Source organism: Monodon monoceros, unplaced genomic scaffold, assembly GCF_005190385.1.
Source record: "Monodon monoceros isolate NGI ecotype Baffin Bay Population unplaced genomic scaffold, NGI_Narwhal_1 Super_Scaffold_4, whole genome shotgun sequence".
In the NCBI taxonomy this organism is placed as follows: domain Eukaryota; kingdom Metazoa; phylum Chordata; class Mammalia; order Artiodactyla; family Monodontidae; genus Monodon; species Monodon monoceros.
In genome coordinates, this window is record NW_021703781.1 from 23,362,469 (window position 1) to 23,390,099 (window position 27,631).

The following is a 27,631-nucleotide window of genomic DNA, read 5'->3' on the forward strand; positions in this document are numbered from 1 at the left end:
TGTGTTGTGCTGGAAAAGAAAAAATGAGAATGGCTAATAGGAGGAGCTGCAACATTGAACTTTGTTTCCCAGCAGTGAGTGGGAAGAGGGCTTTGCTTCTTAGAACTCCAAGGATAACTGAAAGCAGAGGCCAAAGAGGGCAGGGTTGGGGTACTGAAAAATGGCAGATAAATAAAAGAAACTTTGGTGCAGGGCTCACCTGGCTGGAGAATATTTATGTGGCAATGAATCATGAAGGGGCTAAGGATAAAAAGAACCCAATGGGTCCATGAAGAAGAATAGCAAAAACAGGTAAAACGCTAAAATTATTGGACACCTGAGGGAGACAGACTCAAGGTCATTGGTAACTGGAATAAAAAAGCAACTCATTCATTCCTCATGTTTGCCTATCTATCTTCCTTCCTCTACCCAATATTTAATTCTCGATAAACTTAATGTTCTAAACATGGAGTGTACATCTTATCTCAAGGGCTTGATTCTCTCTCTTCTGCTGATTTCAAAACCTTGTGTGCATCCCAGAGTTGAGATCATAAAGACTTGTGCAGAGAGGGCAACATTTGGGGCTCACAGAGGAGAAGTTAATCTGTGAACTTAAAATGAAGAAAACATTTTTACTAAATGTGTAATCAAAACTAGAAATGAGCATAGTCAGACTCAATATTTATTTAAGAACAAAAAACAGAGGCTAGGTTTGCTGGCTAATCTTTTGTTGGCTTACGTATGGGTCTGTGATCAGCACTGTCAGGCAGCTGCACACCCATGCTTTGTAAAAGGTTGGAAGCAGGTCCTGCCAGTCCAGCTTGGGAACTATAGGATTCCAGTATGTTTGAAACCAGGTTCAGGTCTATATCCACTGGTGTCATAACAGATCCTCCTGCACCAGAATCTTCCTCCTCTGAATTGTTACTGGCAGTCTGGGATAGAGGCTCCTTGTTCATGGAGGGAAAAGAAAATCATGGTACAATATGCTATTAGGTTGGATGGTAGTTACATTAAAAAGCTAAGTAAGTAACAATGTAAAATTGATTTCCATATTAGAAAGGAAATTCCCTTGATAGAAAATAAAAATGAAGTCTAATAATAAACTATGTAATTGAACACACATATTAAAATTTGGTTCCGAAGATTAAAACACACTTCTTCCTAGGATAAGTTTCTGCAGATTAAATGGATTTCTTCCCGATTTTGAAATAGCCCAAGGGAGATAACCAGAATTAAGGAGGTAACTTTATAGCTTGCCTAAGAGTTTTAAAAGAAATAAACAGAAAAATGAACATTAAAAAAAAAAGAATCTAAATTTTCTCTACGTGAAAGAAGTGAGATTTCTTCCCTACCCACAACCCCCACCCCAATGAGAAAACAAAATAAAACCCTGAGGCCTGGGCTTCCCTGGTGGCGCAGTGGTTGAGAGTCCGCCTGCCGATGCAGGGGACACGGGTTCATGCCCCGGTCCGGGAGGATCCCACATGCCGCGGAGCAGCTGGGCCCATGAGCCATGGCCGCTGCGCCTGCGCGTCCGGAGCCTGTGCTCCGCAGCGGGAGAGGCCACAGCGGTGAGAGGCCCGCGTACCGCAAAAAACAAAAAAACAAAAAAACAAAAAACCTGAGGCCTTGTGGGATCCAACCACAGAGACTGTGAATTGGTACTTGAGCCTCTGATTTCATAGGCTGAGGAAAGAATTTGAGAGATTGCAGCTTGATCTATAGATTTTTATATCTTTGCTACCCAAAGTGTGGTCCATGGACCAGCAGCACATCCATCACTTGGGAACTCGTTAGAAATGTAAAATCTCAGGCCCGCCCTAGACATACTTAGCCAAAATCTATATTTTAACAAGATCTTCAGGTGGTTCATATTCACATTAAAACCTAATGTATGGTTTCTAGTAGGTTTTGGCAATACTAAAAGTGATTAAATGTGGTTAAGATGATCAAAGCAAGGGGAATTACATTAATTAAGGGCTCATTATGGGTTTTACTGTTGTCTCATTTGGTTCTCACGTTCATTCTATGACATGAAGATTATTGGTTAATGGATACATTCACAGTGGATAGCTGAGCTGGATTTCAAACCCCGCCCATGAGACTCCAGGGTCCATTCTCTTTCTATCTGTGGTTAGACAGTGCTGGTATAAAAACTAGGATAAAAACATGAGTGGAAGATAAATTCTAAATTTGGCTCTAAATAAGGGAAACATATAAAACAAACACTATTAAGACTTGAAAATTACTTGGATATTTAATATCCTTTCTCTTTTTTTAAAATCAATTTAAGCTATTAGTAGGAGTATGCAACCACATACTAATTTGAACATATCACATGACTTTTTAAAAAAATCCTGATAGATAACATAGAATAAGTAATATAGTCAAGCTTATGTTTAAGAAAATCAATAATCCGTCAGCCTACCAGTGTTAGGAAAAAATTAGCATTCTTATTTATTCAAATTTAAAAATTCATCACAGAAAATTATCATGAACCAAATAGAAAAAAACAAAAGAAAAACTAAGATAAAATATGGTTTTAGCTATCCTTTGTACTAGACTCAAAAGGGAAAGAAGCTGAACACACACATACCATTTGCTTCTGGGTGGTGAAACTTTTGCCAATGCTGGTATGTGCGAGTTCCTGGTCCATCTGGGCCATGTATGACTTGAGATCAGCAAGAGTTCCTTTTACAGATGCTTCTCCCCCAGGCTCCTGTGTTTCAAGATCCAAGTCATCATCACTATCTAAACATTCAGAGTCTTCCTCATCCAGTTCATCAGAGTCTGAGTCATGGGACCTTGAACCTACATAGACCCCAACACAGAAAGAGCCACTCATTAAATTTTTTTGGAGTGATTACACATCTCAAAAGAATTAGAATGTTATCTGCAAAAAAGAGCGAATATTAGGCAAACTACTTCAGAAAAATCCCCTCCAGAAAATGGTACTGCTGGCAAACACTTGCAGAAAAGTACACAGGCTGAGCTGAAAGATTCAGCTTTTTCTTTTTAATGTGAATTCAATTAATTAAAAGTTTTTACTTAAAAAATTTAAAAACTACATAATCCAGGAATACATTTTGATGTAAACATTCAAGTTATGCAGAATTGTCTCATATTTCACTCTCTTCCCAGAGTTAAAGATCTTTTCACAGTTCAGTGAGTACCCAGACCTTTATTTATGCAATTCTGTGTGTGTGTGTGTATATGTACATGTATATAAAACACATTTGTTATATATATACATGTTGAACTATGGTTTGCTTTTCTACCTTTTTTTTTTGTAAAACTGAACTATAATCCAATTTTTGCTACTACAATGTTGCAATCACCATCTTAGCATATATAACTTTTTCATAAATTAAATTCCTGGAAGTGAAATAGCTAAGTCAAAGTTTATGAACATTCTGGAGTACCAAACTGCCTTGAGAAAAGACAACTTACACTTCTACTCCCACAGTTTGACAGTGCTCATTTCTCCAACTCTTGAGAAAACTGGCTATTATCAATCTTTTAAATTTTTGCCAATATGATGGGCAAAAAAAAAGTTCTCATTTTTATTGTGTATTTACTTGCTTACTAGAAACAGTTAACTATTTTCAAATATTTATTGATTATATTTATTCTTCAAGGCCTGTTTATATTTATTGATTATATTTATTCTTCAAAGCCTGTTTATATCCTTTGTTGATTTTTTTTAAACTGGGCTATTTGTGTTTTTATTATTAGTGTATATGTGCAGTATGTCTAAAAGAGGAAAAAGAAACAGTGTAATACAGGAGCCCATGTAAAACCCTATCTAAACACACAGCATTCATTCATTCAACAAAGATTTAATGAACAGCTACTATGTCAGGCACTAAGCAAAGCATCCTCTGCAAAATCGTTCAATAGGGCAATAATTAATGGTTGAAAGCAACTCAAAATCATTAAAAAAAAAAAAGCAAATGAGATCCAATGCTCCAATGCTCTAGCAATTGCTATACTACTTACACTTGCAAAATGAAAATAAACATCACACTGTAACTCACCTAAGATCTTATCAAAGTAATTAAGAAAAGAATCTGCATCAAAAGTGACTGGAGCCTCAGAATGTTCTCTGTAAGATTAAAGGAAAAAGACAATTTATCCCAAACAAAACTCTTTGAAACTTTTTCTAAACTGGTGCCATTCTTAGGAATACTCCAGATATATACTCTCAAAAGAGGCACAGAAAGGAAAATTGTAGTTTAAATTTTAAAAATCATTATGCTTACTGACAGGGCAACAGAAATGGGAAAGATTGATGAAATAAAAGTAAAAACTGCACTTTGATTATGCACATTTAATTTACACTGATTTAGGGATCTACCCACCCTCCACCTTCCATAAAATATATCTAACATTAGCAGAAGTTATTTATCCAAGTTCATTTAAATGAAGTTTAACTTTTTAAGAACCAAGTCTTTAAAAATAAGTAAGAACAAACCTTCCCTTATCTCTGCTTTCTCAAAGAGAGAATACTAAACATAAACTTTAATCTTCTCATGAGGCTAACGAGCATCAACATTAATGAAGAGATATTTGCTGTGCAAGTAACAATTCTATCTACTTTTTTCCCTATTACTTGCCAGATGTAACATCTCATTTCTTCTGTTATTATTTCTTCCTCTGATAAACACTTTTATCCTCCTCTTTTGAGTCTGAAGCTTCCAATCTGCTTGAGGGTGGGAGATTAGAAGTCTAAGCTTGATGAGAACTAGAAGTTAGGAGTCCATAAAATTCTGAGTAAAAATCTAAAGAATAAAGTACATGGTTGCCCTGCACAGCTCTGGGGTGGTGGCCTTTACATCTGCTGAGTGGTCTCTTTGGCTTACCTCAAGGATCGTAAGGGATCAGGTTACTAGAAATCTGACTCCAGATAAGTAAGTTATCATAGTACTAGGCACCAAAAGAGGAAAACAAAGCAGTAAAAATCATTTATTTAAAAAAAAAAATTTAAACAAAGAAAAAGGAAAAGAAAGAGAGAGAGAACTGGCAATGACTGCATGATGTCAACATATAGGCTATAACCATTTAGATATTTATACTTTAACACAAATTACCGAGGCAGCTCTGCTCCTTTGTGGGTTGAGACTTTGGATATGAAAGCTTTCATGCTCTCTGAGACTTGAGTTAAGTCATAGTTCTCCTCCTGCCCCTTGGAAACGGGCTCTGGTTCTTTTTTACCAGCAGCTTCCTGCAGCAGCTGGTCCAGCTGATCTGGTGAGAGATCTAACCACTGGTCATCTGAAAAAGAAGCATGACACTGCCATACTACACTCACATGACAGGTACTCTCAGGAAAGGACCCTCTGAGACTTAGTGGAATGTTTCAGTTCTTTCTAACCCCTCTGCTCTACCCTGGTCCATCACTTACCATCTTCTGGGGGAAGATTAGCTTCTTCTTTCTTAAGCTCTTCTATATCAAATGGTATTGTCTGTAATAACGTTAAGATTTCTTCACCTGGGCTCATAGCATGAGAGCTATAAAAAATCAAAGACATGGGTATTTAATGAGAGCTTAGAATAATAATCATGAAAACAGAGTATTTTAAAGTTGGAAGGGATTATCTAGTTTAATTTGTTTTTAAACATTTGTTTAGGACACAGAATCCTTTTTCTCAAAATTCCACCAGAAACTCTAAAATATAAAAGTGCTCAAAGAAAAACTGCTCTGGGGAGTTCCCTGGTGGTCCAGTGGTTGCACTTGGCACTTTCGCTGCCCCCGGTTCAATCCCTGATCAGGGAACTAAGATCCCACAAGCTGGGTGATGCAGCCAAAAAAAAGAAAAACTGCTTTGTACAGGAAAAGAAAGCATCAACAAAATGAAAAGGCAACCTACAAAATGGGAGAAAATATTCGCTAACCATACATATGATACAGGGTTAATATCTAAAATATATAAAGAACTCATAACAGCAAAAAACCTCCCAAGCAATCTGATTTAAAAATAGGCAGAGGAACTGAATAGACATTTTTCCAAAGAAGACATACAAGACAAGAAAAGGTGCTCAACATCAACTAATCATCAGGGAAATGCAAATAAAAACCACAATGAAAAAAAAAAAAAAAACCACAATGAGATACCACTTCACACCTGTCAGAATGGCTGTCATCAAAAAAGACAAGAGAGATCATGTGTTGGCAAGAATGTGGAGAAAAGGGGACTCCCTGGTGGTCCAGTGGTTAAGATTCCATGCTTCCAATGCAGGGGGCATGGGTTAGATCCCTGGTCGGGGAAGATCCCACATGCCACGTGGTGTGGCCAAAAAAAAGAAAGAATGTGAAGAAAAGGGAACCCTTGTGCACTGTTGGTGGGAATGCAAACTGATATAGCCACTATGGAATACAGTATGGAGGTTCCTCAAAAAATTAAAAATACAGCCACCATATGACCCAGCAATCCTACTTCTGGGTATTTATCCAAAGAAAATGAAAACAGGATCTCAAAGAGATGTCTGCACACCCGTATTCCCTGCAGCATTATGCACAATAGCTAAGATTGGAAACAACTTAAGTATCCATCAACAGATAAATGGATAAAGATGTGGAATAAATAGACAGATAGATAGTGATTACATACACACAATGGAATATTATTCAGCCATGAGAAAGATAGAAATCCTGCCATTTGCAACAACATGGATGTACCCTAAAGGCATTAGGCTAAATGCAATAAGCTAGACAGAGAAAGTAAAATACTGCATGGTATCACTTATATGTGGAATCTAAAAAAAAAGTCAGACTCATGGAAACAGAATAAAAAAGTGGTTGTCAGGGACTAGGGGGTGAGGGATATAAGCAGAGGCTGGTAAAAAGACAAACTTTCAGCTATAAGATAAATACAGTCACAGGATCTAATGTAAAACATGGTTACTAGAGTTGATAACACAGTATTACATAACTGAAATCTGCTAAGAGAGCAAAAATTATTCTCACACACATACACAAAAAATAAATATGTGGGGCTTCCCTGGTGGCGCAGTGGTTAAGAATCCACCTGCCAGCACAGGGGACATGGGTTTGAGCCCTGGTCCGGGGAGATCCCACATGCCACAGAGCAACTAAGCCCATGAGCCACAACTACTGAGCCTGTGCTTTAGAGCCCGTGAGCCACAACCACTGAGCCTGTGAGCCACAACTACTGAAGCCTGTGCGCCTAGAGCCCATGCTCCACAACAAGAGAAGCCACTGCAATGAGAAGCCCGCACACTGCAACGAAGAGTAGCCCCCGCTTGCTGCAACTAGAGAAAGCCTGCGCACAGCAACGAAGACCCAATGCGGCCAAAAATAATAATAATAATAAATAAATATGTGAGGTGATGAATTTATTAATTAACTCGGTGGTGGGAATCTTTCCATAATGAATAGGTATATCAAATCACTACGATGACACTTTAAATATCTTATAATTTTGTAATTCTGTCAATTACACCTCAGTAAAGCTAAAAAAAAAAAAAACCCTGAAAGACTGCTTTGATTGAAATGGACACTGGAGGCTCGGAGACCTGCCCATTCTGCCTTCCCCTTTGGATCTGCAGCAGGCTCCATGGAACACTACCATGAAGCTGATGATTTAGTATCACTCTTTCGATTTATATATATCATATATATGAGGAAAAGAAAACCCAGAAGAAAATATGAACAAAAATTAATCTAACATGCATAAAGTATGAACAAAAATTAATCTGTCAGGGCTTCCCTGGTGGCGCAGTGGTTAAGAATCCGCCTGCCAATGCAGGGGACGTGGGTTCGATCCCTGGTCCGGGAAGATCCCACATGCCGCGGAGCAACTAAGCCTGTGCATCACAACTACTGAGGCTGCGCTCTAGAGTCCGCAAGCCACAACTACCGAGCCCGCGTGCCATGACTACTGAAGCCCGCGTGCCTAGAACCTGTGCTCCACAACAAGAGAAGCCACCGCAATGAGAAGTGCACGCACTGCAAGGAAGAGTAGCCCCCGCTCGCCGCCACTAGAGAAAGCCCGCGCGCAGCAGCAAAGACCCAACGCAGCCAAAAAATAAACAAAACAAAAATTAATCTATCATATGTTAAATGCTAGGCTAGCACTTCAAATACATTTTCTTTATTATTAGATTGATTGATTGATTGATTGACTGACTGATTGATTGGCTGTGTTGGGTCTTTGCTGCTGCACGCGGGCTTTCTCTAGTTGCGGTGAGCGGGGGCTATCCTTCATTGTGGTGCACGGGCTTCTCATTGCGGTGGCTTCTCTTGTTGCGGAGCACGGGCTCTAGATGCGCGGGCTTCAGCAATTGTGGCCCAAAGCCTCAGTAGTTGTGGCTCGTGGGCTCTACAGTGCAGGCTCAGTAGTTGTGGCACACAGACTTAGTTGCTCCGTGGCATGTGGGATCTTCCCAGACCAGGGCTCGAACCTGCGTCCTCTATATTGGCAGGCGGATTCTTAACCACTGCACCACCAGGGAAGTCCTCAAATACACTTTCACATTTAGCCTTCTACTTACTATTATGAGGAGGTAATAATCCTGTTTTACAAATGAGAAAACCAGAGCCCAGTGAATTTCTATAAGTTTTGCAAGGTCATTTAGTTGGACAGAGCAAAAGCTTGAAATCAAGTCTTCTGATACTATTTTGTGCTCCTCCTACTATAAACTGATAATGAAATACACACAGAGATTATTTACATGATGAGTGAGTTATTTTGTGATGGTGATGTGATTTGTTATATAAGTTCATGGAACCCTGTCTGAACTATTTATAATGGAGCAAATCAAGTTATATAATGGACTTGCATTCATTTAATAAACATTTGCACACCCTGCTAACTCATGTGGGTAACAGGAAACTATCCCTACTCCATAATATGTAAATATTACTAGGAGAGAGAAAAGAAATATACAAATAATCATAATAAATTACAAACATATAAAGTCACAGACGAATACCAAATGCTATCAATACAAAGAATCATAGGAGGGCTTCCCTGGTGGTGCAGTGGTTAAGAGTCCGCCAGCCAATGAAGGGAACACAGGTTCGATCCCTGGCCCAGGAAGATCCCACATGCTGCGAAGCAACTAAGCCCGTGCGCCACAACTACTGAGCCTGCGCTCTAGAGCCCGCAAGCCACAACTACTGAGCCTACGTGCCAGTAACTACTGAGTCTGAGTGCTACAACTACTGAAGCCCACACGCCTAGAGCCTGTGCTCCACAACAAGAGAAGCCACGACAATGAGAAGCCCATGCACCGCAACAAAGAGTAGCCCCCGCTTGCCACAACTAGAGAAAGCCCGTGCGCGGCAACGAAGACCCACCACAGCCAAAAATAAAAACAAATAAAAACAAACAAACAAAACAAGAGTCATAGGAGAAGGTAATTACATTCACTGGGGTGGAGGCAGAGAAGTTTAAAAAAAAGAGAGAGAGATAATGGAAGAAGTTGAGTTAGGCCTTAAAGAATCAAGAGGATTTTGACAGGTAAGATAGGGTAGAGAAACTATGCAAGGGGATAAATGAGCATTTGTATAGAGGCAGGGAAGTGAGGAACATGTTCAGAGAGCAAATGGGGTTCAGTTTGGCTTAAGGGTGGAATCCGAGGCTGAATAGATGGGCTGGGATGACAGCACAGCAAGCGTGAAATGGCTAAGTTTAGACTCAATGAAATAAGGAGTGGGTGATCACTGATGGCCTCTTTGTTATTTTTAATTTTTGTTTTATGAGATTTAAATAATATAGACAAGTTGAAAAGGTAATACAATAAATGCCCATATCTCTACCACCCAGAATTATAATATTGTTATACTTATCTCTAGTCTAATTATATGATTACATTTATACATTTAACATAAAAACCAAACTAGTAATGTGTGTGTGTACTTACAAAAAAATATGATAGATAAAGTTAGTTTCCTTTGATGATCAACACTCCCAGTTCCAATCCATTTCTCTGGCTACCCAAAGGTGATTGCTCTCACAAGAATCCTCCTGGGCCACTGAGTGTGTGTGTGAGACAGAGAGACAGAGAGATAGAGATCGAGATAGAGACAGAGACAGAGAGAGTGTGTGTGTACTATTTGTTGTATTTACTGTTTTGTTCTCTTTACCTGAAATGTTATTCCCTCAAATACCTGTCTGCCTCATTCCCTCACTTCCCTAGATCTCTTCTGAAAGAAAAACTCCTTGGCCAACCTATCTAGAAGAGCAGCCCTTATATCTCTCCCCGCAAACGCTGCTTTTTCTTCAAAGTACTCATTACCATCTAACATCATGTAATGGTTTACCGTCTTTCTCCTACACTAGTATATAAGCTCCATAAGGGCAGGGAGACTTTGGGTTCACTTGCTGCATTCCCAGTGCCTGGAATAGGGCCTGGCACATAGGAGATAATAAGTATTTATTGAGTGAATATAGATACATGTATCTATACATAATACATGATATTTTGTGTATTTTTACAATTTATATGCATAGCACCCGTATTTTACAAATTTACAACTTGCTTTTTTCCCTCAACATTATGTTTCTGAAATCTATTCATTTAGACCAGTGGTTCTCAACTGGGGACAATCTGGCAATGTCTGGTGACATTTTTGGTTGTCACAATTGGTGGGGAGAGGGGAGCCAGTCCTACTGGAATTTACTGGGTAGAAGCCAGGGATGTTGCTTCATCTCATACTAATGCACAGGACAGTCCCCCACAGCAAAGAATTATCTGGTCCAAAGTGTCAACAGTGTCAAGGTTGAGAAATCCTGAATTAGATTTATGGATATTTAGCTAATCTCTGATTAACTAATGGAAGTAAGCCATCATGTAAATACACTGCAATTCATTTATCTACTATTGATGGACACTTAGATTGTTTGTAATTTTTCACTATTACAATCTCTAATAATTTTTAGGAGACGGGAGTAACATGATTAAAGACACACTTCAAGCAGATTCTCCTGGCTCTAATGGTTGAATTGGAAGAGAAGAGTCTCCAGAGGCTGAGAAACAAGTTTAGGTGTAGCCATAGTTCAAGAATTAAAGTAAGTAGAGTAGCTAGCTGGGCAGTAAGGAAAAAGAATGCAAGACACAAGATAATAATAGACAGGATCTAAGGACTGGATCCAAGGAGAGAGAGGAGGTCTGGGTGATAAGGAGGATGGTGGTACTATTAAAAGACAGTAGGAAACAGTCTATGATATTAATTCAGCTAATAAAAAAGAACATTGGGAAGTAAAGAAGAGGTCTGGAGGGAGATGTGAGTCTGGTTTCAAACTGTTTAGAAGTTATCCTGGTTTGGTGAATGGGAGCCTCTCCTGCAACACTCATTAAAATGTTGGATATTTAAGCTATTTGCAATAAGTAAATTATGGTCCATTTGCTAAAATGCTGTGTGGTTATTTAAAACTATGCTTATCAAAACTTTTTAAGGTCATGGAAAATGTAAGATCGTAATGAGTAAAAATTATGAACAGGATACAAGATTTCTATATAGTATAAAAAATGTTTAAAAAATCAACTGGTTATGGGGAAAAAAATCCTGGAAGGCAGTAGGTTGGAATAATAATAGTGGTTTACTCATGATATAAATTTTTTCCTTCTTACGTCTTTCTGTATTTGCTGTAATGAATGAATATGTTACTTTTATAACAACAAAAAACTTTATTATATTAAAAAAGAACTACCCAACCATCAATCTATCTTATTTTGTGGGAGAAGCCCTAACTCTCCTACATATGAGTCTCCCTCATTTCTTAACTTTTCTTCAACCTAAGACTATAAGGTAACATTTTTCAACAAGGGGAGTGGTCTCCTAGAGGAGACAGGGATCATCATAGGGGGAGATTCTCCTAACTATGAGGGCCACCTCCTTTACTTTCTTTCCCAAGTTTTCTTAAAGGATACCCTAAGAAGGCATCATCTTTTCCAATTACTGACATAAAACTGACGGGAATGGGACAAAGGCACCCCTGGACACTTAAAAAAGAGTAAAGACTGCTGTAAAGTCATTACCACCTCACAGACACTGAGGTTGGAGTTCTCTCAGCATCAACTTTGCTTCATGCAGTCTTCAAAGAACATTTTATTACACAAATATGTGATGTTTGAGATGCTGGCAAAATGACTGGGGTTCAAAACCAGATTGGTTTGACCAAAAAAAAAAAAAACAAAAGCCCAATGACAAAACAAAAAACACACCCACACACAACTCAGGACCTTTTAAACCATAACATATACAGTTATTTGTTTCATGTTATTTAATACCTTTATTTCTTTCATGTTATTTAATAGCTTTAAGTATCTCAAATTCAATTTTGCAAACATAAACTGAATTTTTTCCAGTATTCAAATTCTGACCTTTGATTCCTCAGCTCAATAAGACCTTCTGTAGGAGCTCCAATTTCCTTGAGCCACACTGACTAGAAGTACCCTCAAGGGACAAGTCAGACAAATGTGATTTTCTTCTTTCAATGATCCTATTCCCTCTGATCTTTGCCTGCTTTTGTTGTTTTCCACTGTCTTCAAATAATTGTTTTTTATATTCTGTCCAGGGTTTATCATTGTAATTAGCACAGGGTTATTCTGATATGTTACTCCACCATTACCAGAACTGAAACTCAATTTTATCAAATTTTAAAGGGGAGCCATTTCCTTCCAACCCTGTCTTCATTTCTTTCTTCCCCCAGAAAATGTATGGCAGGTTAGAATGAGATTTGATTTGGAAGGTGAACGCCTGCTTCATCCTGCGTTTCAGATCCACCTAAAAAAATCTAAACACAGCCCAGAACTCCCATAGGAATTAAGCACATGGCTCAATACTAGACTGCCTGAGTTTAAATCCTAGGTCTGTCACTTTATTAGCTGTGTAACCTTTGGCAAATTATTTGATCTCTCTTGGCCTCGGCTTCTGAGCTGTAAATAGGGAAAATAATAATTGTACCTATTCCATAGGGCTTTAAGGGGGATGAAACAAGTTAGTGGCCTATGCTTTGTAAGTACTCAATAAACGTTAGCCATTATATGATGATGACGACGACGGTGGTGGTGGTGACAGCTGCCAGTGCCAGCAAACTTCTGTAACAACACTTCCTCTCCCTAACCCCTGCTCCTTCAGTGGTCATGAGCCTGGCCATTAACTGTTTAAATATGGAAACTCCAGCATCTGCAACTACCTCAAGAGTAAGTAACTCCTTAACTTCTGGCAAGTAATCAATCTGTTCAGGTAGCGATAAACTCACCTTTCTGGCCGGTTTATGGAGAGTTGGAAGTAGTTCTTTGCCATTTCTAGCCTTTCCTGGTACTGGGCAGAACCTTTCATCAGTCCCTAAAAAAATAATAATGCCCATCAGAACATTATATATATGGTATCATTAAAATAACCTGCTCACCAGCAACTTTCAGGGAGGCAGTGTACGATATAATATATTGTTCAAAAATCATGAGGCCTGAGTCCTAGTCCCTGTTTTGTCACTGATGTACCTGTTTGGGCTCCAGTTTCTTCCAAAAAGGGACTAGGTTAAATGTAGTGGTCCCTCATCCTTTTCACCATTAAGGGCCTCTTTCCAGTTTGGAAGGTTTTCTATTATTTAACTCATTATTAAGAAATAATTGATTAACTAGTAATTAATTTATAAGGCAAAGTACAAATTGAGCCAAAAAGTAGCATAATCCCACCTTAACTACCATTTCTATCTTTCACATGCATGTTTATGGTGGCATTCATACTTAATATTTTATATTCTTTAAAAAATATACTATAATATAAGCAGTTTTCCATACTACTACACAGTCTTTAAAAATCATCATATTCTTAAGGACTTTTCTACTTCTTGGATGTTTCCTTAAAGTAGATGATTTATTATTTTTTTTTAAAAATTAATTAATTTATTTATTATTTATTTTTGGTTGCATTGGGTCTTTGTTGCTGTGCGCAGGCTTCTCATTATGGTGGCTTCTCTTGTGGAGCATGGGCTCTAGGTGCGCGGGCTTGGTAGTTGTGGCTTGTGGGATCTAGAGCGCAGACTCAGTAGTTGTGGCACACTGGCTTAGTTGCTCCGCGGCATGTGGGATCCTCCCCGACCAGGACTCAAACCCGTGTCCTCTGCATTGGTAGGTGGATTCTGAACCACTGTACCACCAGGGAAGCCCAAAGTAGATGATTTAAATTGAAGGTTCCAAGTTTGAACCTTTCTATAGTTCTTGGAATACACTATCAAATTACTTCCCAGTTAAGGTTCTAACTATTACGATGTTATCAGCAAAGTATAGGTGTATTATTTTCACTATATTCTCAACAGCACTGAATATCATTCATATCCTTTTTACATATGTGAAAAACAGTCTTTATTATTATGTTAATATGGTTATCTTTACTACTTGTGAGAGTGAATTTTTTTTTTTTTTTTTTTTTTGCAGTACGCGGGCCTCTCACTGTTGTGGCCTCTCCCATTGCGGAGCACAGGCTCTGGACGCACAGGCTCAGCGGCCATGGCTCACGGGCCCCGCCGCTCCGCGGCATGTGGGATCTTCCCGGACCGGGGCACGAACCCATGTCCCCTGCATCGGCGGCGGACTCTCAACCACTACGCCACCAGGGAAGCCCAAGAGTGAATATTTTAAGAGAAATTTAGTAGTTGTCTTTTTGCAATTTTTTTTTTTTTTTGGAGTATAGTTGCTTTACACTGCTGTGTCAGTTTCTGCTGTACAGCAAAGTGAATCAGCCATACGTATACACATATCCCCTCTTTTTTGGATTTCCTTCCCATTTAGGTCAGGTAAATTTTTAATCCATGTCTCTGCTAACTTTTCTATTTGGTGTCTTCATGTTTGCTTTACAGATTTGTGCAAGTTGTTCATCTGATACAAATAATAACTTTTATCACTTTATATAGATGTTATTATTTTTTCTAAAATATTGGAAACAGTTTATAGACACTCCCTCATTACCACCAAGCTAGAATGGTGCCTTTCAACTTTAGTTCCTACAATTATGTCACACATTAAACATGGACATAGAACTTTAATTCACTGGCTTGACTTACCCTGGATTGTCCAATTTAAAAAATGCATTGCAAGTCCTACCTTAAAGTAATCATTCTTTTTCAGACTTTCAAGGAAGCCAGCCCAGAGCGGTGAGGTAGTCACAAGAGATTTCTTGGCATCAGAAAAATGTGGGCTACATTTGGAGCATAAGATCTCAAATCCATGAGCCTAGATGGAAAAGATAGAATTTTTATTATTAGGTTAATTTCTTTCCATTTAACCACACTCAAGAACTAGGTGATTGGACACATGGGTATGTGGACATTTAAAACACTTTCTGAATTTTAGGAAAAAAAAAATCTGACTTTATTTCCAAGTTTCTTAATCTCTACAGATTAAAATTATAAAGGGGAAGCAAATAATACAAAACAAAGATTCTTATTCTCCTCAAAGAGATTTCTTTTCTCACTAATTAAAAAACTAGAAATTTAAACTTATTTCTTGTTTGCTTAAAAAAGGCTTGCAAGGCAGAAATAGAGACACAGATGTAGAGAAGAAACATATGGACACCAAGGGGGGAAAGTGGGGGGCGGGGGGTAAGTGGGGGGTGGTGGTGGGATGAATTGGGAGATTGGGATTGACATGTATACACTAATATGTTTAAAACAGATAACTAATAAGAACCTGCTGTATAAAAATAAAATAAAATTCACAAAGAAAAGAAAAAAGGCTTGCAAAAGGTTTCTTGTCTAACAGAATTATAAATGAATTAACCATAGTCTCAGGCATAGTAAATGGAGGGAATCACTTCATTTTAAGAGTCCTTTGGCTAAAAAATATAATAAATGCACATGGCAAAATAATTCTAATAGGGGGCTTCCCTGATCACTCTAGAGAAAACTGTCACCAATTCCTTACACATCCTTTCAGAAGTAATCTATGCACTCAAGCAGATATGTGTGTGTCTGCATATGTCCATCCTCCTACTCCATCCCTTTTATCACTAAATGGCAACATACACACTGCTCTGAACCCTGCTTTTCACTTAGTGATATACCTTGGAGATCATTTCATATGAGCATATATAAATTTATCCATCCCACTTCATGGACAGACCATAATTTATCCAACTACTCCTCTACTAACAGACATTTTGGTAGTTTCCAATCTTCTGCTACTATAAACAATGCTTTCATGAGTATCCTCGTACGTCTTTGTGCACAAGTAAAATATATGGAGGATAGATTTCTGGAAGTGAAAACGCTGAGAAGGGTTTGTGCATTTTAAATGTTATGGAAAGTGACAAACTGTTCTAAGAGACTGATTCAACTTATATTCCTATCGATAATGTTTGAGGGTACCTCTTTATGTATTTTTATAAACCCAGTATGTATTATCAAACTTATGGGTACTTGCCAATCAAATGGTGAAAAATACTATTTTGTAGCTTTAACTGCATTTCTTTTATTATGAGCAAGTGTCAACATTTTTCATAAAAATCATTTGTATTTCCTTTTCTGTGGACTGTTAATGCTTTCTGATGATTTTTTGATTGATTAGTACTATTTTTTTATATTGAATTGTGGGAATGCTATATATTAGATAAATCAACTTTTGTCATTTACTAGTTTTTTTACTCTTTGTCATTTAAACTGCAAATATAGGGCTTCCCTGGTGGTGCAGTGGTTAAGAATCTGTCTGCCAATGCAGGAGACACGGGTTCGAGCCCTGGTCCAGGAAGATCCCACATGCTGCAGAGCAAATAAGCCCGTGCGCCACGACTACTAAGCCTGGCTCTAGAGCCCGCGAGCCACAACTACTGAAGCCCACGCGCCACAACTACTGAAGCCCGTATGCCACAACTACTGAAGCCCGTGTGCCACAACCACTGAAGCCTGCGCACCTACAGCCTGCGCTCTGCAACGAGAAGCCACCACGATGAGAAGTCCATGCACCGCAACGAACAGTAGCCCCTGCTCGCCACAACTAGAGAAAGCCCGCACACAGCAATGAAGACCCAATGCAGCCAAAAATAAAATAAATTTAAATAAATAGCAAATATATTTTACACTTTCACCAAGTTTACTGTCTTTTGACTATATTTATGTTTTTTGGGTTTTTTTTTTGTGGTACGCAGGCCTCTCACTGTTGTGGCCTCTCCTGTTGCGGAGCACAGGCTCCGGATGCGCAGGCTCAGCGGCCGTAGCTCACGGGCCCAGCCACTCCACGGCATGTGGGATCTTCCCAGACCGGGGCACGAACCCATGTTCCCTGCATCGGCAGGCGGACTCTCAACCACTGCGCCACCAGGGAAGCCCGCTTAATTTTTATATTATCCAATTTATCAATCTTTTCTTTCACAGTTTCTAGTCGTGCTTAGAAAGGCCTTTCCTACACAGATTTTCAAAAGTTTTCCTATGTTTTCTTTCAAATTTTATGGTTTCGTTTTTTTCATTTAAATATTTGGTCCAACTGGAACTTATTTTGGCATAGGTGTGAGGTAATCAACTTTAATTTTTCAGATGGCTTCACAGTTTTATCATCACTTACTGAATAACCCACTTTTCCTTCTTATTTGAAATGCTACATTTTACTACATTCTCACATTAATAGGGTATATATCTAGATTTCTAAGCTCTGTCATTATTCTCTTAAGAGCCCTCTGACATAAAGGAAGAAAATAAAATTTTCTGGTTTAACATTACCAACTTCATGCCCAATTCGTGGGCTCGGTATTGGGGATGAGATGGAGGAGGCAGCCTGTATCCAGTCCGCAGGTCTGGCACAAACCTTTGTTGCACCAACTGTGCATACAGACATTTAGTGAAAGTGACCTGGATATTGGGGCACAAAATATGTGAGTCTTTTCCTGAAATTAAAAATTTGAATATCATTTCATAGTTAATAATAACTTCATAGTAACTTCATTTATGAGCTTCATATTCATATAAGTGCAAAGAAGATCCAACCTATTTACTGCCTACATTTTTTAGTAACAGCTTTACAGAGATATAATTCATATACCCATAAAATTTACCTTCACTTGTCTATATTTAGTTATCACTAAGGTAATTCAAATCATTAGTTACATTACACAGCAATTTTGGTGGGTGGATGATATAGAATAATTCTTAATTCTCTGGAAGAAATGAAATGTTTTATTGTTAAGAGGATATAACTACTCAAATAGGGAAAATATGGTCAGAAATAGCTAGGAAACATTGAAATATAAAATAAGGAGTCAGGTCTCTTACAATCTTCCTCCCCCGGATAGGAGAAAAGAAAAAATTTAAAAATGTATATTAACTTGCTATGAGGAAACAGAATATTTCCCATTTTTTTCTAGTGAACAATTAAATAATGTTCAATTTTATTTCCAGTGAGAGAAACTAAATGACCAAGAGAACTAGCTTACCGAAGTCATTATTCGTGTTTCAGGCAAGAATGTCTTGAATATACGACAGGCTCGCAGGTCAATGGGGTCCCGCAGGTAAAATGCCTGGACTCCTGCAGCCACCAATCTGGGGCGCTGCTTTAGCACTGCTACAATGCCAGCTGGAAGGAAGCAGTGTGCTTGATGAAGGGAGGCTTTAATTTTTTCTGGGTATCTGTGACAGGTAACATAATTATTTTTATTTTATGATATGTAAACATCCAGGATTCTTATACCATTTACTTCCCCCTTAACATTTTATCTTGCCTTGGTTCACCAAGAGTGAGATGGAAAAAGTGACAAGAGAGGTGAAGATAAAGATACTGTAGGGAATTCCCTGGCAGTCCAGTGGTTAGGATTTGGCACTTTCACTGCCAGCGGCCCAGGATCAATCCCTAGTCATGGAACTAAGATCCTGCAAGCCGCGCTGCCAAAAAAATTAATTAATTGAAAAAAAAGATACTGTATATACTAAAGACTACAAGAAGGAAGAGAGACAGAAAAATCGGGAAGAAATGGAAAATAAAGAAAAGGGATTAAGGTGGCCCAATAAAAAATAAAATCAGCATTTATTCTCCTAAAAAATGGTACAAAGTGTACTGAAGCGAAGCTAAAAGAAATGTTTAATACTGTTAAGACCTGAATGGTGCTAAACATTTAATAGGCACTCACATTTGAATGGCTGAATTAGTATGTTATTAGACTAAGGTATTCTCTTCTGAATAGAGCCTAAGGTGCTCCACCTAGGTCAAAGAATCCCATATATACTCCAAGAACCACAGAAAAAGCCTGAACACAATTGTGCTCACTTAGGTTTCCATTTCTAAAGGTCTGAAAATTTCTATCTATGGATCTACATAATACTTAGCCATAATATCTAAGGTAAATAAATGCAAAAATATTGGGCCTATGACACTTTTAAATGGAAATTAAAAGATACATCTGTTTCCTGATTTTAAAATACGTAAGTTTAATTTGTTGGTCAATTTCACGAAGGATGAAGACAGCATGAAAATTAGCATTAATTTAGGTGAAAGAAATTCCAGATTCAACAGAAGACTTGAGCGACATGAAATCAAAAGGTTCCTTGACTAGCAGTGCAAGTGTTATTTTTCTTACCCTCTGATGCGTCTATTCACAGCAGCTCGTATAGATTCTGAAGCCAAAATTTTTTCTGGGTGTGTTGAGATTATATTCAGTGCTTGTGAGATTGTTTGGAGTGTGGTGGGTAACCAGGATACTGCTCCAGGTTTCTTTGGTGCAGGAATAATGCACAACTCCCCATGATGGAAAAACACCTGCAAAATGATGTTTTAATTTTCATACCAGGCAGTGACAAACTCTCGGTGCATATGAAAATGTTGCAACATGATTTCGCCTCCGTAGATTTTCCAAACTTGGATATACTTACCCTATTGGCACTATTATCAGGATCCAACCATTTAGGGAGAAAGTCAGCAGCTTCTATTAACAAGAATTCACCGTCATTGTCTTCAATCCTAATGCAAAAGAAGTTCTAACTTTATATTCAAAAAAGCACATATTTGCTAATAATCAAGCAAATTTGTTCTAATACATTTTCTCCTTCATCTTAGTAAATATATGAGTATGTACCATGTGTAGATTTCTATAATTAAGCAAAATGTTTAAGATACCATTAAGCACTGAAGGAGACTCTAAGATTTTAAGGAGGAATTCCTTAGGTGAGGGTGATAAGGAGAGAAAAATAAGTACATAAATAACAATAGAAAAAATATGGGAAATACATAAAGTACTATGGGGTTTCAAAAGAAAAAAAAATCACATATAGCCAAGATTAGGAAAACCTTTATGGAGGAGGTATTACTGGACCTTGAAAGATAATTTTGTTTTGCCTCATTTGCATGACTTTTAAAAAATTTAAATTTCTGAATAGGTAATACAGTCACATGGTTAAAACTTTTAAAAAATACATAAAAAGTTATACAATGAAAAAGTCTCCTTCCTGCTTTTGTATCTATATGCACAACCCCTCCACCATTGTTATTTCTTGTTTATCCTTCTACAGTTTGCTTATGTGTAATCCAGCCAATAGGAATATAAATTCTTTCTTCTCTTGTTGCACAAAAGGTAGCATATCATATATACTGTTCTAGATTTTTTTCACTTTTAATGGGTGGAGATAACAATATACGGAGAAAAGGAGAGATGTTCTTGGGAGAGAGAAGAGCATAAGCAAAATCATGGAGGTAGCAAAGTTAAGGTAGATATTTGAAGAATGACAACGAGTAAAGAACAAGACTAGAAAAGCACAGTTATATCATTTTGTGAAGAGCTTTAAATGTTGGCAGAATCAACGAGAATGTGTTGAATTTTATAGACAAAATGAATGAAAGGTTTTAGAGTAGCGTAGTAAAATGGTTCGAGCTCTACTTTAGGAATATTAATCTGGCAGAGACATAGAGGAAAAACTTCTTCCTTTTTCTAATTTTTAAAAAAACCCCGACAAGACAGTAGATGCCTATTAAAGAGCTTTAGGGGCCTAGTGTGTAGGTATGAACCATCATTACATGTATAAAAATCAGAATCAGCACATGAAAGGTATTGCCCCCTTCTTATTATCCTAGTAAAGATAGAAACTACTATTTTTGTGTCTGTTCATTTAAAATTCTATCATTCATTAAAAAATTATTGCTATGTATTTGTAGGTATGGTAACAGTAGTGTTTGTTATCTCTTAGATTTACATCCTGAAGTATTTAAAAATCAAATGGCATAATACTGGAGATCTGTTTTAAAATAATCTTGCTATGTGATGGGGGAGTGGGGAAGGAAGTAAATGAAATAAGAATCACCAGGAGTTGATAATTACTGAAGCTGGGTGATGGGTACGTGAAGGTACCCATCTCTCTACTTTTATGTATGCCTGAAATTTTGATATAATAACAAGTTTCCAAAATTGTTGTTCTTTTTTTCTTCTTGTTTTGCTGGGGAAAAGACTGGGTGGATAGAAGACCAGAATTTGGGGGCTGATGAGGAAAACTAGGACATATGTTAAATGGGTGAAGCGCCCTCTGCTGGCAAAACTTGGTAATTACAGATAATTATCCATTCCTATTTTTAAAACTGAATTAGAATGTACTATCGTCTACTTTGCTTCCTGTCCATAAAATTGCGCACTGATTTCTCTTTAAATTTCTTCTGTATATGATTTTTCATAAAATATAGCTATAGTCTAATAGAGGAAGACACAGTAAAGAAATCTGTGAAATATGTATATCTGTAGATGAATTTCTTTTTTTAAAGACACAGGAAATTTGACGGTGATTACTTTTGGGAAGTCAGAGCAGTACACCCTTTTGTATTGTTTGAATTTTATTTACCATGTGTATTTGTTCTTTCAAAACAAGAAGAAAAAGAGAAAATCTAAAATAAGCAGGTTTTGTTTGAAATTTTTTTGAAGTTGAACTCTCAAATGATTCTTTAATTCTTCTTCAAGAAAAGGAAGTCACAAGAGAAAAGGAAGAAAATACAGAAGTCACGTTTAAAATCTACATCCCAAGTTTGTACAATTTCCACCAGACTACAGAAAAAAATACTACTAAATGGATAAAAATGTAGTCATTTTCAATAATAGAATTCCTTTAGAATTATTAATAAAGCTATAATACCTTGCTACTAACTCTGGAAATTCCTTTGTAATTTGCTTTACTATATAAACAATAAACCATTCATCCTCAATGTTATCTCCAAACTTTGTCATGCCAAATATATGAGCAGGAACACCTCCTAAAAACAAGAGAAAAGCAATCATATAACCAAATAAATATACCAGTGCAAATAAAAGTACAAGTAATCATTCAATTAAACAAACATTTATTGACTGGCTATGCTCCAGGTACTATACTGGGAGCTGGGGTTGCAATCCTGAACAAGATACAAGAAGCTTATTCTTGAGGAGCTTAGGGTCTAGACAACAGGAGATAGACAACCAAGCATCACAAAACAAGATGATGAACAGAGGTATACACTGAGGGCTATGTGAGCATAAAGTATGTGATATCTGAGCTATACTCCTCTGGAGGAATGACCAGAAGTAGGCCTTCCAGAAAGAGAGAGCATGTGCATGTGCAAAAACACAGAGGCATGACAGACAATAGCGTGGTTCTGGGAATATCAGCAGAAATTTTCAAACAAGTGCATTATCCAAAAATATGTAGAACTTAAACAAGACACTCAGACAGCCAATGGGTCAAAGAAGAAATCACAAGAGAAATTAGACAATATCTTGAGACAAATGAAAACAAAAACACAACATGCCACAAAGATGCGATGCAGTGAAAGCAGTGCTAAGAGGAAGTTTATAGTTATAAAAGATGTCAAGTCAACAACCTAACTTTATACCTTAAGAAACTAGAAAAAGAAGAAAAAACTAAACTCAAAGCTAAAGGAAGGAAATAATGAAGATCAGAGCAGAGATAAATGAAATAGAGAATAGAAAAACAATATTTAAAAAATCAATTAAACTGAGTTGGTTTGTTTAAAAGATCAACAAAATTGACAAAACATTAGTTAGATTAACTAAGAAAAAAGAGAAAAGACTCAAATAACTAAAATCAGAAATGAAAGGGGGGATATTACAACCTATGCCACAGAAATAAAGAGGACTGTAAGAGAACACTATGAACAACTGTACATCAGCAAACTGGATAACTTAGAAGAAATGCATAAATTCCTGGAAACACACAAATTATCAAGACTGGATTGTGCAGAAATAGAAAATCTGAACAGATCTATAACTAGTAAGGAAATTGAATTAGTAATCAGAAACTTCTGCACAAAGAAAAGCCCAGGACTAGATGACTTCACTGGAGAATTCTACCAAACATTTAAAGAAGAATTAACATCAATCCTCCTCAAACTCTTACCAAAAAACTGAAGAGGAGGAAACATTCCTAAACTCATTTTATGAGGCCAGCACTACCCTAATACTAAAGTCAGACAAAGACAATACAAGAAAACTACAGACCAATACCCCTGATGAATAATGGTGCAGAAATCCTCAACAAAACACTAGCAAACTGAATTCAACAACACATTGAAAGGATTGTACACCATGACCCAGTGGCATTTATTCCTGGAATGTAAGGATGATTTGACACAAGAAAACCAAACAATGTAATATACCATATTAACAGAATGAAGGTCAAACAAGTGTAGTGCGGAGTGTCTCAAGAGCTACCATGGCAAAAAGAATCCCCAAACAGTTGGGAAGAACTGCCCAACCAACTCTTCTCCCTACTCCAGATTTCCCAAGTTTCATCAAGTATAGAAGTTCCAGCTAGGGTGTCTATTTTTATCTACCTTACGTATTAAACTTCAATTTGAATTTCATCCAGAAGCAATGAGGAACTGCTGAAGGATGTTAGGCAGGAGAGTGACATGATCAAATTTGTGTTTTACAAAGGTAACTGGCAACAGGGTCAGGAACTGCAGACACTGGAACCAGAGAGGTTAGTTAGGTGGCTACTGTAGTCTTCCAGATGAAGAGATCAAGGGGGCCTAGACTGTAGCCAAACAGATGTAGAGAGGGGTCATATTTTAGGAGTAATCACACTAGGATTTAGTGCCTGACTGAACATGGTGAAGTGAGGAGTTGAGGATGATTCTGAATCACTAACAAGCTTGATAACTAGGTGGCTAGCAATCCCATTAAGCAAGACAAGAAAACACTGTGTAAAAATGATTTTCTAGAAAAAAGGTAGGGAATTGGTTTTGGCTGTGCTAATGGGACAGTGTTCTTGCCAATAAATATCACGTGTTTCAGTGAATAGGTGTTTAATAAATTAACGTTTTGCATTTGGCAACTGCTAGCCAAAAGGAAACAGATAAGCACTAAATTGAGAGCCAGAATGATGGTATCACAAGATGCCACGCTCCTGATCTGAAATAAGACCCCACAGAAGTCACTGCATGAGTAGAGCCTTGGTCACCTATCCATGATTCATTTTAGTAAAGTTATAAGAAATGACAGGACAAAGTACCATATTTGGCCAGAGGTCAGATCTCAAGCACTGAATACAGGGAAGCAGTGAAGGAACCTCAAAATGCTTCCGAGTGGCAAATAATGGTCATTTAGCTCAATTATTTCTCTTTATAAGCCAAGCAGAGCCACTCTTAGATCCTTACCAAAACAACTATGTGAAAGGCAGCCTAGTAAACATACTATCAAGACTGAGGAATACAGAGTAACAGCTAAAAGAACTATGGTTAAGGAAGCCAGATGCCTGAACCTGTTTAGTATAGGTACCTAGATACATTATGGCATAGTAATTAAAGTTCAAAAGAAGAGCCATGGCTTAATAATGTTGAATATATATTAGTTCCTAAGATAATGAGTATTAGAAAGCATCCATCAACATGAATTAAAAAAAATTTTTTTTAAGTTCAAGGGCTTAACTGAATAGAGGCAAACACCATAAAAAGCTCAGGATATAAATCTCCTGACAGGGTTCCCCTGGTGGCGCAGTGGTTAAGAATCCGCCTGCCAATGCAGGGGACACGGGTTCAATTCCTGGTCTGGGAAGATCCCACATGCCGTGGAGCAACTAAGCCTGTGCACCACAACTACTGAGCTTGCACTCTAGAGCCCACAAGCCACAACTACTGAGCCCGCATGCCACAGCTACCGAAGCCCACGCACCTAGAGCCTGTGCTCCGCAATGAGAAGCCACCGCAATGAGAAGCCCGCACACCTCAATGAACAGTAGCCCCCGCTCGCTGCAACTAGAGAAAGCCCACACGCAGCAACAAAGACCCAACACAGCCAAAAATAAATAAATTAATTAAAAAAAATCTCCTAACACTGAATGAACTATGGACTATTATACATCACTGTTGTCAGAATGACATTAAAAGTCACACATATCAAAGCAAAATAAGCAAAAGAGCCTTACCTTTCCCAGGTTTATATTTGAGATTGAAAGGCTGATTCTGCCAGATATAGGGGACCAGCATAGGTGCAAACTGGGTCATTATCTTCTCAATGTACTTTTGAAGAATCTCTCTGTGTTCTTCTGGGTCCCGTGGTTCATCCGGTATCAGGAACAGGTGGTATTCTACAGTGTCTTCCACTGTAGCAAACTTCATATTTTCCTCCATTCTTCTTTGAAAGCTACATTTAAAGTTTCAATAATATAAACCATATAGAATAATGTAGAAGTAATATCCCATTCCCTGAACTATGCTAGGAAATTCCGTTAACATTGTTTCCCAAAATTCAGTTATCCACATACCATCATCATGATTTTTGCCTTGACCACATACCAACTATAATGACATTTATTTAACATACTTTTAATGACATTGTTATACTTACGATTACATGAAAGGAACTTTTGATATAATACAATAAATGGAAATCCAATACCACATTCCCAAATTAACTAATAAGTATGTAAGAATAAAATAAAAACTGTTTGCCCTTGCACTAGCAGTGGTGTGTATAACACACTTCTAGAAACACTGAAATAACATCTTTTGAAACACTATCACAAGTCCCAGTTCTGCCAGTAGTCCCAGTTGTGTTATTCTGGGCATTTCACTTTCTTCCTGGGGCTTTTTCCTTAATTGTAGAATAAGACTGTTACTGTATCATCTCTATAATCCGTACCTCGTTTAAATTTTTATTATTTAAAATTTCTGAAAAGCAATCTCCCTTACTCTGCAGAATTAAATCTCTCCCGTTGTATGGCATAGAGGAATTCAAAACTACAAAACATTCATGCCCTATCATTTCACCCCCAAATAATCTGCCCATGGCTCTTGATCCTACAACTATCTATCCTAAATTTTCCCCCTTCTCAGGTCTCAAAGGGTATAGCTCTGGTATATTAGGAGGTGGTAAATAACTATTTTCTAAAGGTTCCCCTTACAAACAAAAGTACTAGCTCACTATTGCTTCCAGGTGAGGCTTGGTAAAGGAAGACACTGTTTTGGATTATCCACTTTACGGCTGCAATTCAATTTTTAGACTTGTTTTTCTAACGGAGTAGTAAAACGAAGTCGAGAGGAACTTGCATCTTCTATCCAGACACTCATTCGCTACTTTCTGTCCAAATCATCATTTGGCCTTTTAACCCTGGTAGACAGATGCTAACTACCCACCCGAGGACTATAAGGGGCTTTGAGATCACTCAGGCTAACTCCACACTGTACATATGAGAAAACACTAGAAGGGGCTTTGAGATCACTCAGGCTAATTCCACACTGTACATATGAGAAAACCGGGAGCACAGCAAGAGAAGCAACCAAGCAGCAGAGGCCTGACTTGGGAGTCTAGAGCTTTTTACTCAGACTAGGCGCTCTCCTTCATCCAACAAAATGAAGCCAATTCCGCTTACGGTTCTAGGGCCTGGGCCTCTCCGGCAAGTCTCTGCTGTGGCACCTTTCCTCAGCCGCCTCTCCTATCACGTGAGCTGGTCGGGAGCTGCCAGTAGCAGCCAAAGCCTGGCTCAGACTGGGTCCACACGCTCGTCTGGGACCAGAAGACAGCAGAAACTCTGAAAGTCAGAAACCGGCTCAGCCTCGGAACCCCGGGCGTCGTCCCTGTTGCGCGTCGGCGAGAGCATTAGGTGGGTGCCCGTGTGCCTTCGCCACTTCCGGCTCCACGGGGAAGCAAGGAGGGCGGAAGACTAGGGAGGTGGGGATCCTGTGGGAGTGACGGCCCGCAGTCTAAGAGACGGGGCGTGACGGGGCCGGAAGGTGGCGGGAGGGAGCCGAACCGGAGCCGGCGGGAGGGCCAGGCCAGAGGCCCCCAACCTGGCTTGCCCGCCCCGGCCGCGGCTGAGGAGGAAGAGGAGGATGATCTCCAGATACACTCGGAAGGCGGTGCCACAGAACTTGGAGCTGTGAGTGGACTGCTCAGCCACCCCAGCCCGGCCCAGGCCGAGGCGGGCCGCAGGCGCTTTGCGGACCCTCCCTGACCAGTCCCTTGCTCCTTTTTCCTTTCCCAGGTCGAGGGAAAGAAAATTTTCTTCGAAATTCTCTCCTCCCAGCCTTGCCGGACGTTGCCCCTTCTACCTCCATCTCCAGCTAAGGGCGTGTTACCTGTGCTGTCCCAGAACTTGGCCCTCTTGGGTTGCACTTCTTGAGCTCGGGGACTGGGTTTCCTAAGGCATTTTGTAGTTTCCGCAGTGCTTCGTGCCCCAGTGTCAATGACCATTGACAATTCGTGAAGCTATTAATAGCTGAGTGCTACAAT

The 27,631-nt window shown here is 38.6% G+C and overlaps 2 protein-coding genes across 5 annotated transcripts in view; one reads left to right on the top strand and one right to left on the bottom strand.

Moving 5' to 3' along the window:
- Positions 1-639: 639 nt before the first annotated feature.
- Positions 640-27,000, bottom strand: ECD (ecdysoneless cell cycle regulator). Its single transcript, XM_029201283.1, has 14 exons — positions 26,772-27,000; positions 25,326-25,543; positions 22,041-22,158; positions 19,803-19,890; positions 19,511-19,689; positions 18,374-18,566; positions 17,664-17,792; positions 15,058-15,186; positions 13,215-13,300; positions 5,387-5,493; positions 5,073-5,256; positions 4,020-4,087; positions 2,579-2,793; positions 640-929 (listed from the first exon to the last, which is right to left on the bottom strand). Exons 2-14 carry the CDS (start codon positions 25,528-25,530, stop codon positions 699-701), a joined length of 1,932 nt encoding a protein of 643 aa, XP_029057116.1. The 5' UTR covers positions 25,531-25,543; positions 26,772-27,000; the 3' UTR covers positions 640-698.
- Positions 27,001-27,130: 130 nt separating this feature from the next.
- The window catches only part of FAM149B1 (family with sequence similarity 149 member B1), a 62,940-nt gene continuing 62,439 nt past the window's right edge, over positions 27,131-27,631 (top strand). For 3 of the 4 annotated variants that reach the window (XM_029245206.1, XM_029245207.1, XM_029245209.1), the window contains exon 1: positions 27,131-27,278. In XM_029245206.1, coding sequence (XP_029101039.1) covers positions 27,232-27,278 — 47 coding nt within the window. In that variant the 5' untranslated portion in view covers positions 27,131-27,231. The remainder of the gene's footprint in view (positions 27,279-27,631) is intronic. The other variant, XM_029245210.1, reaches the window with a different exon arrangement.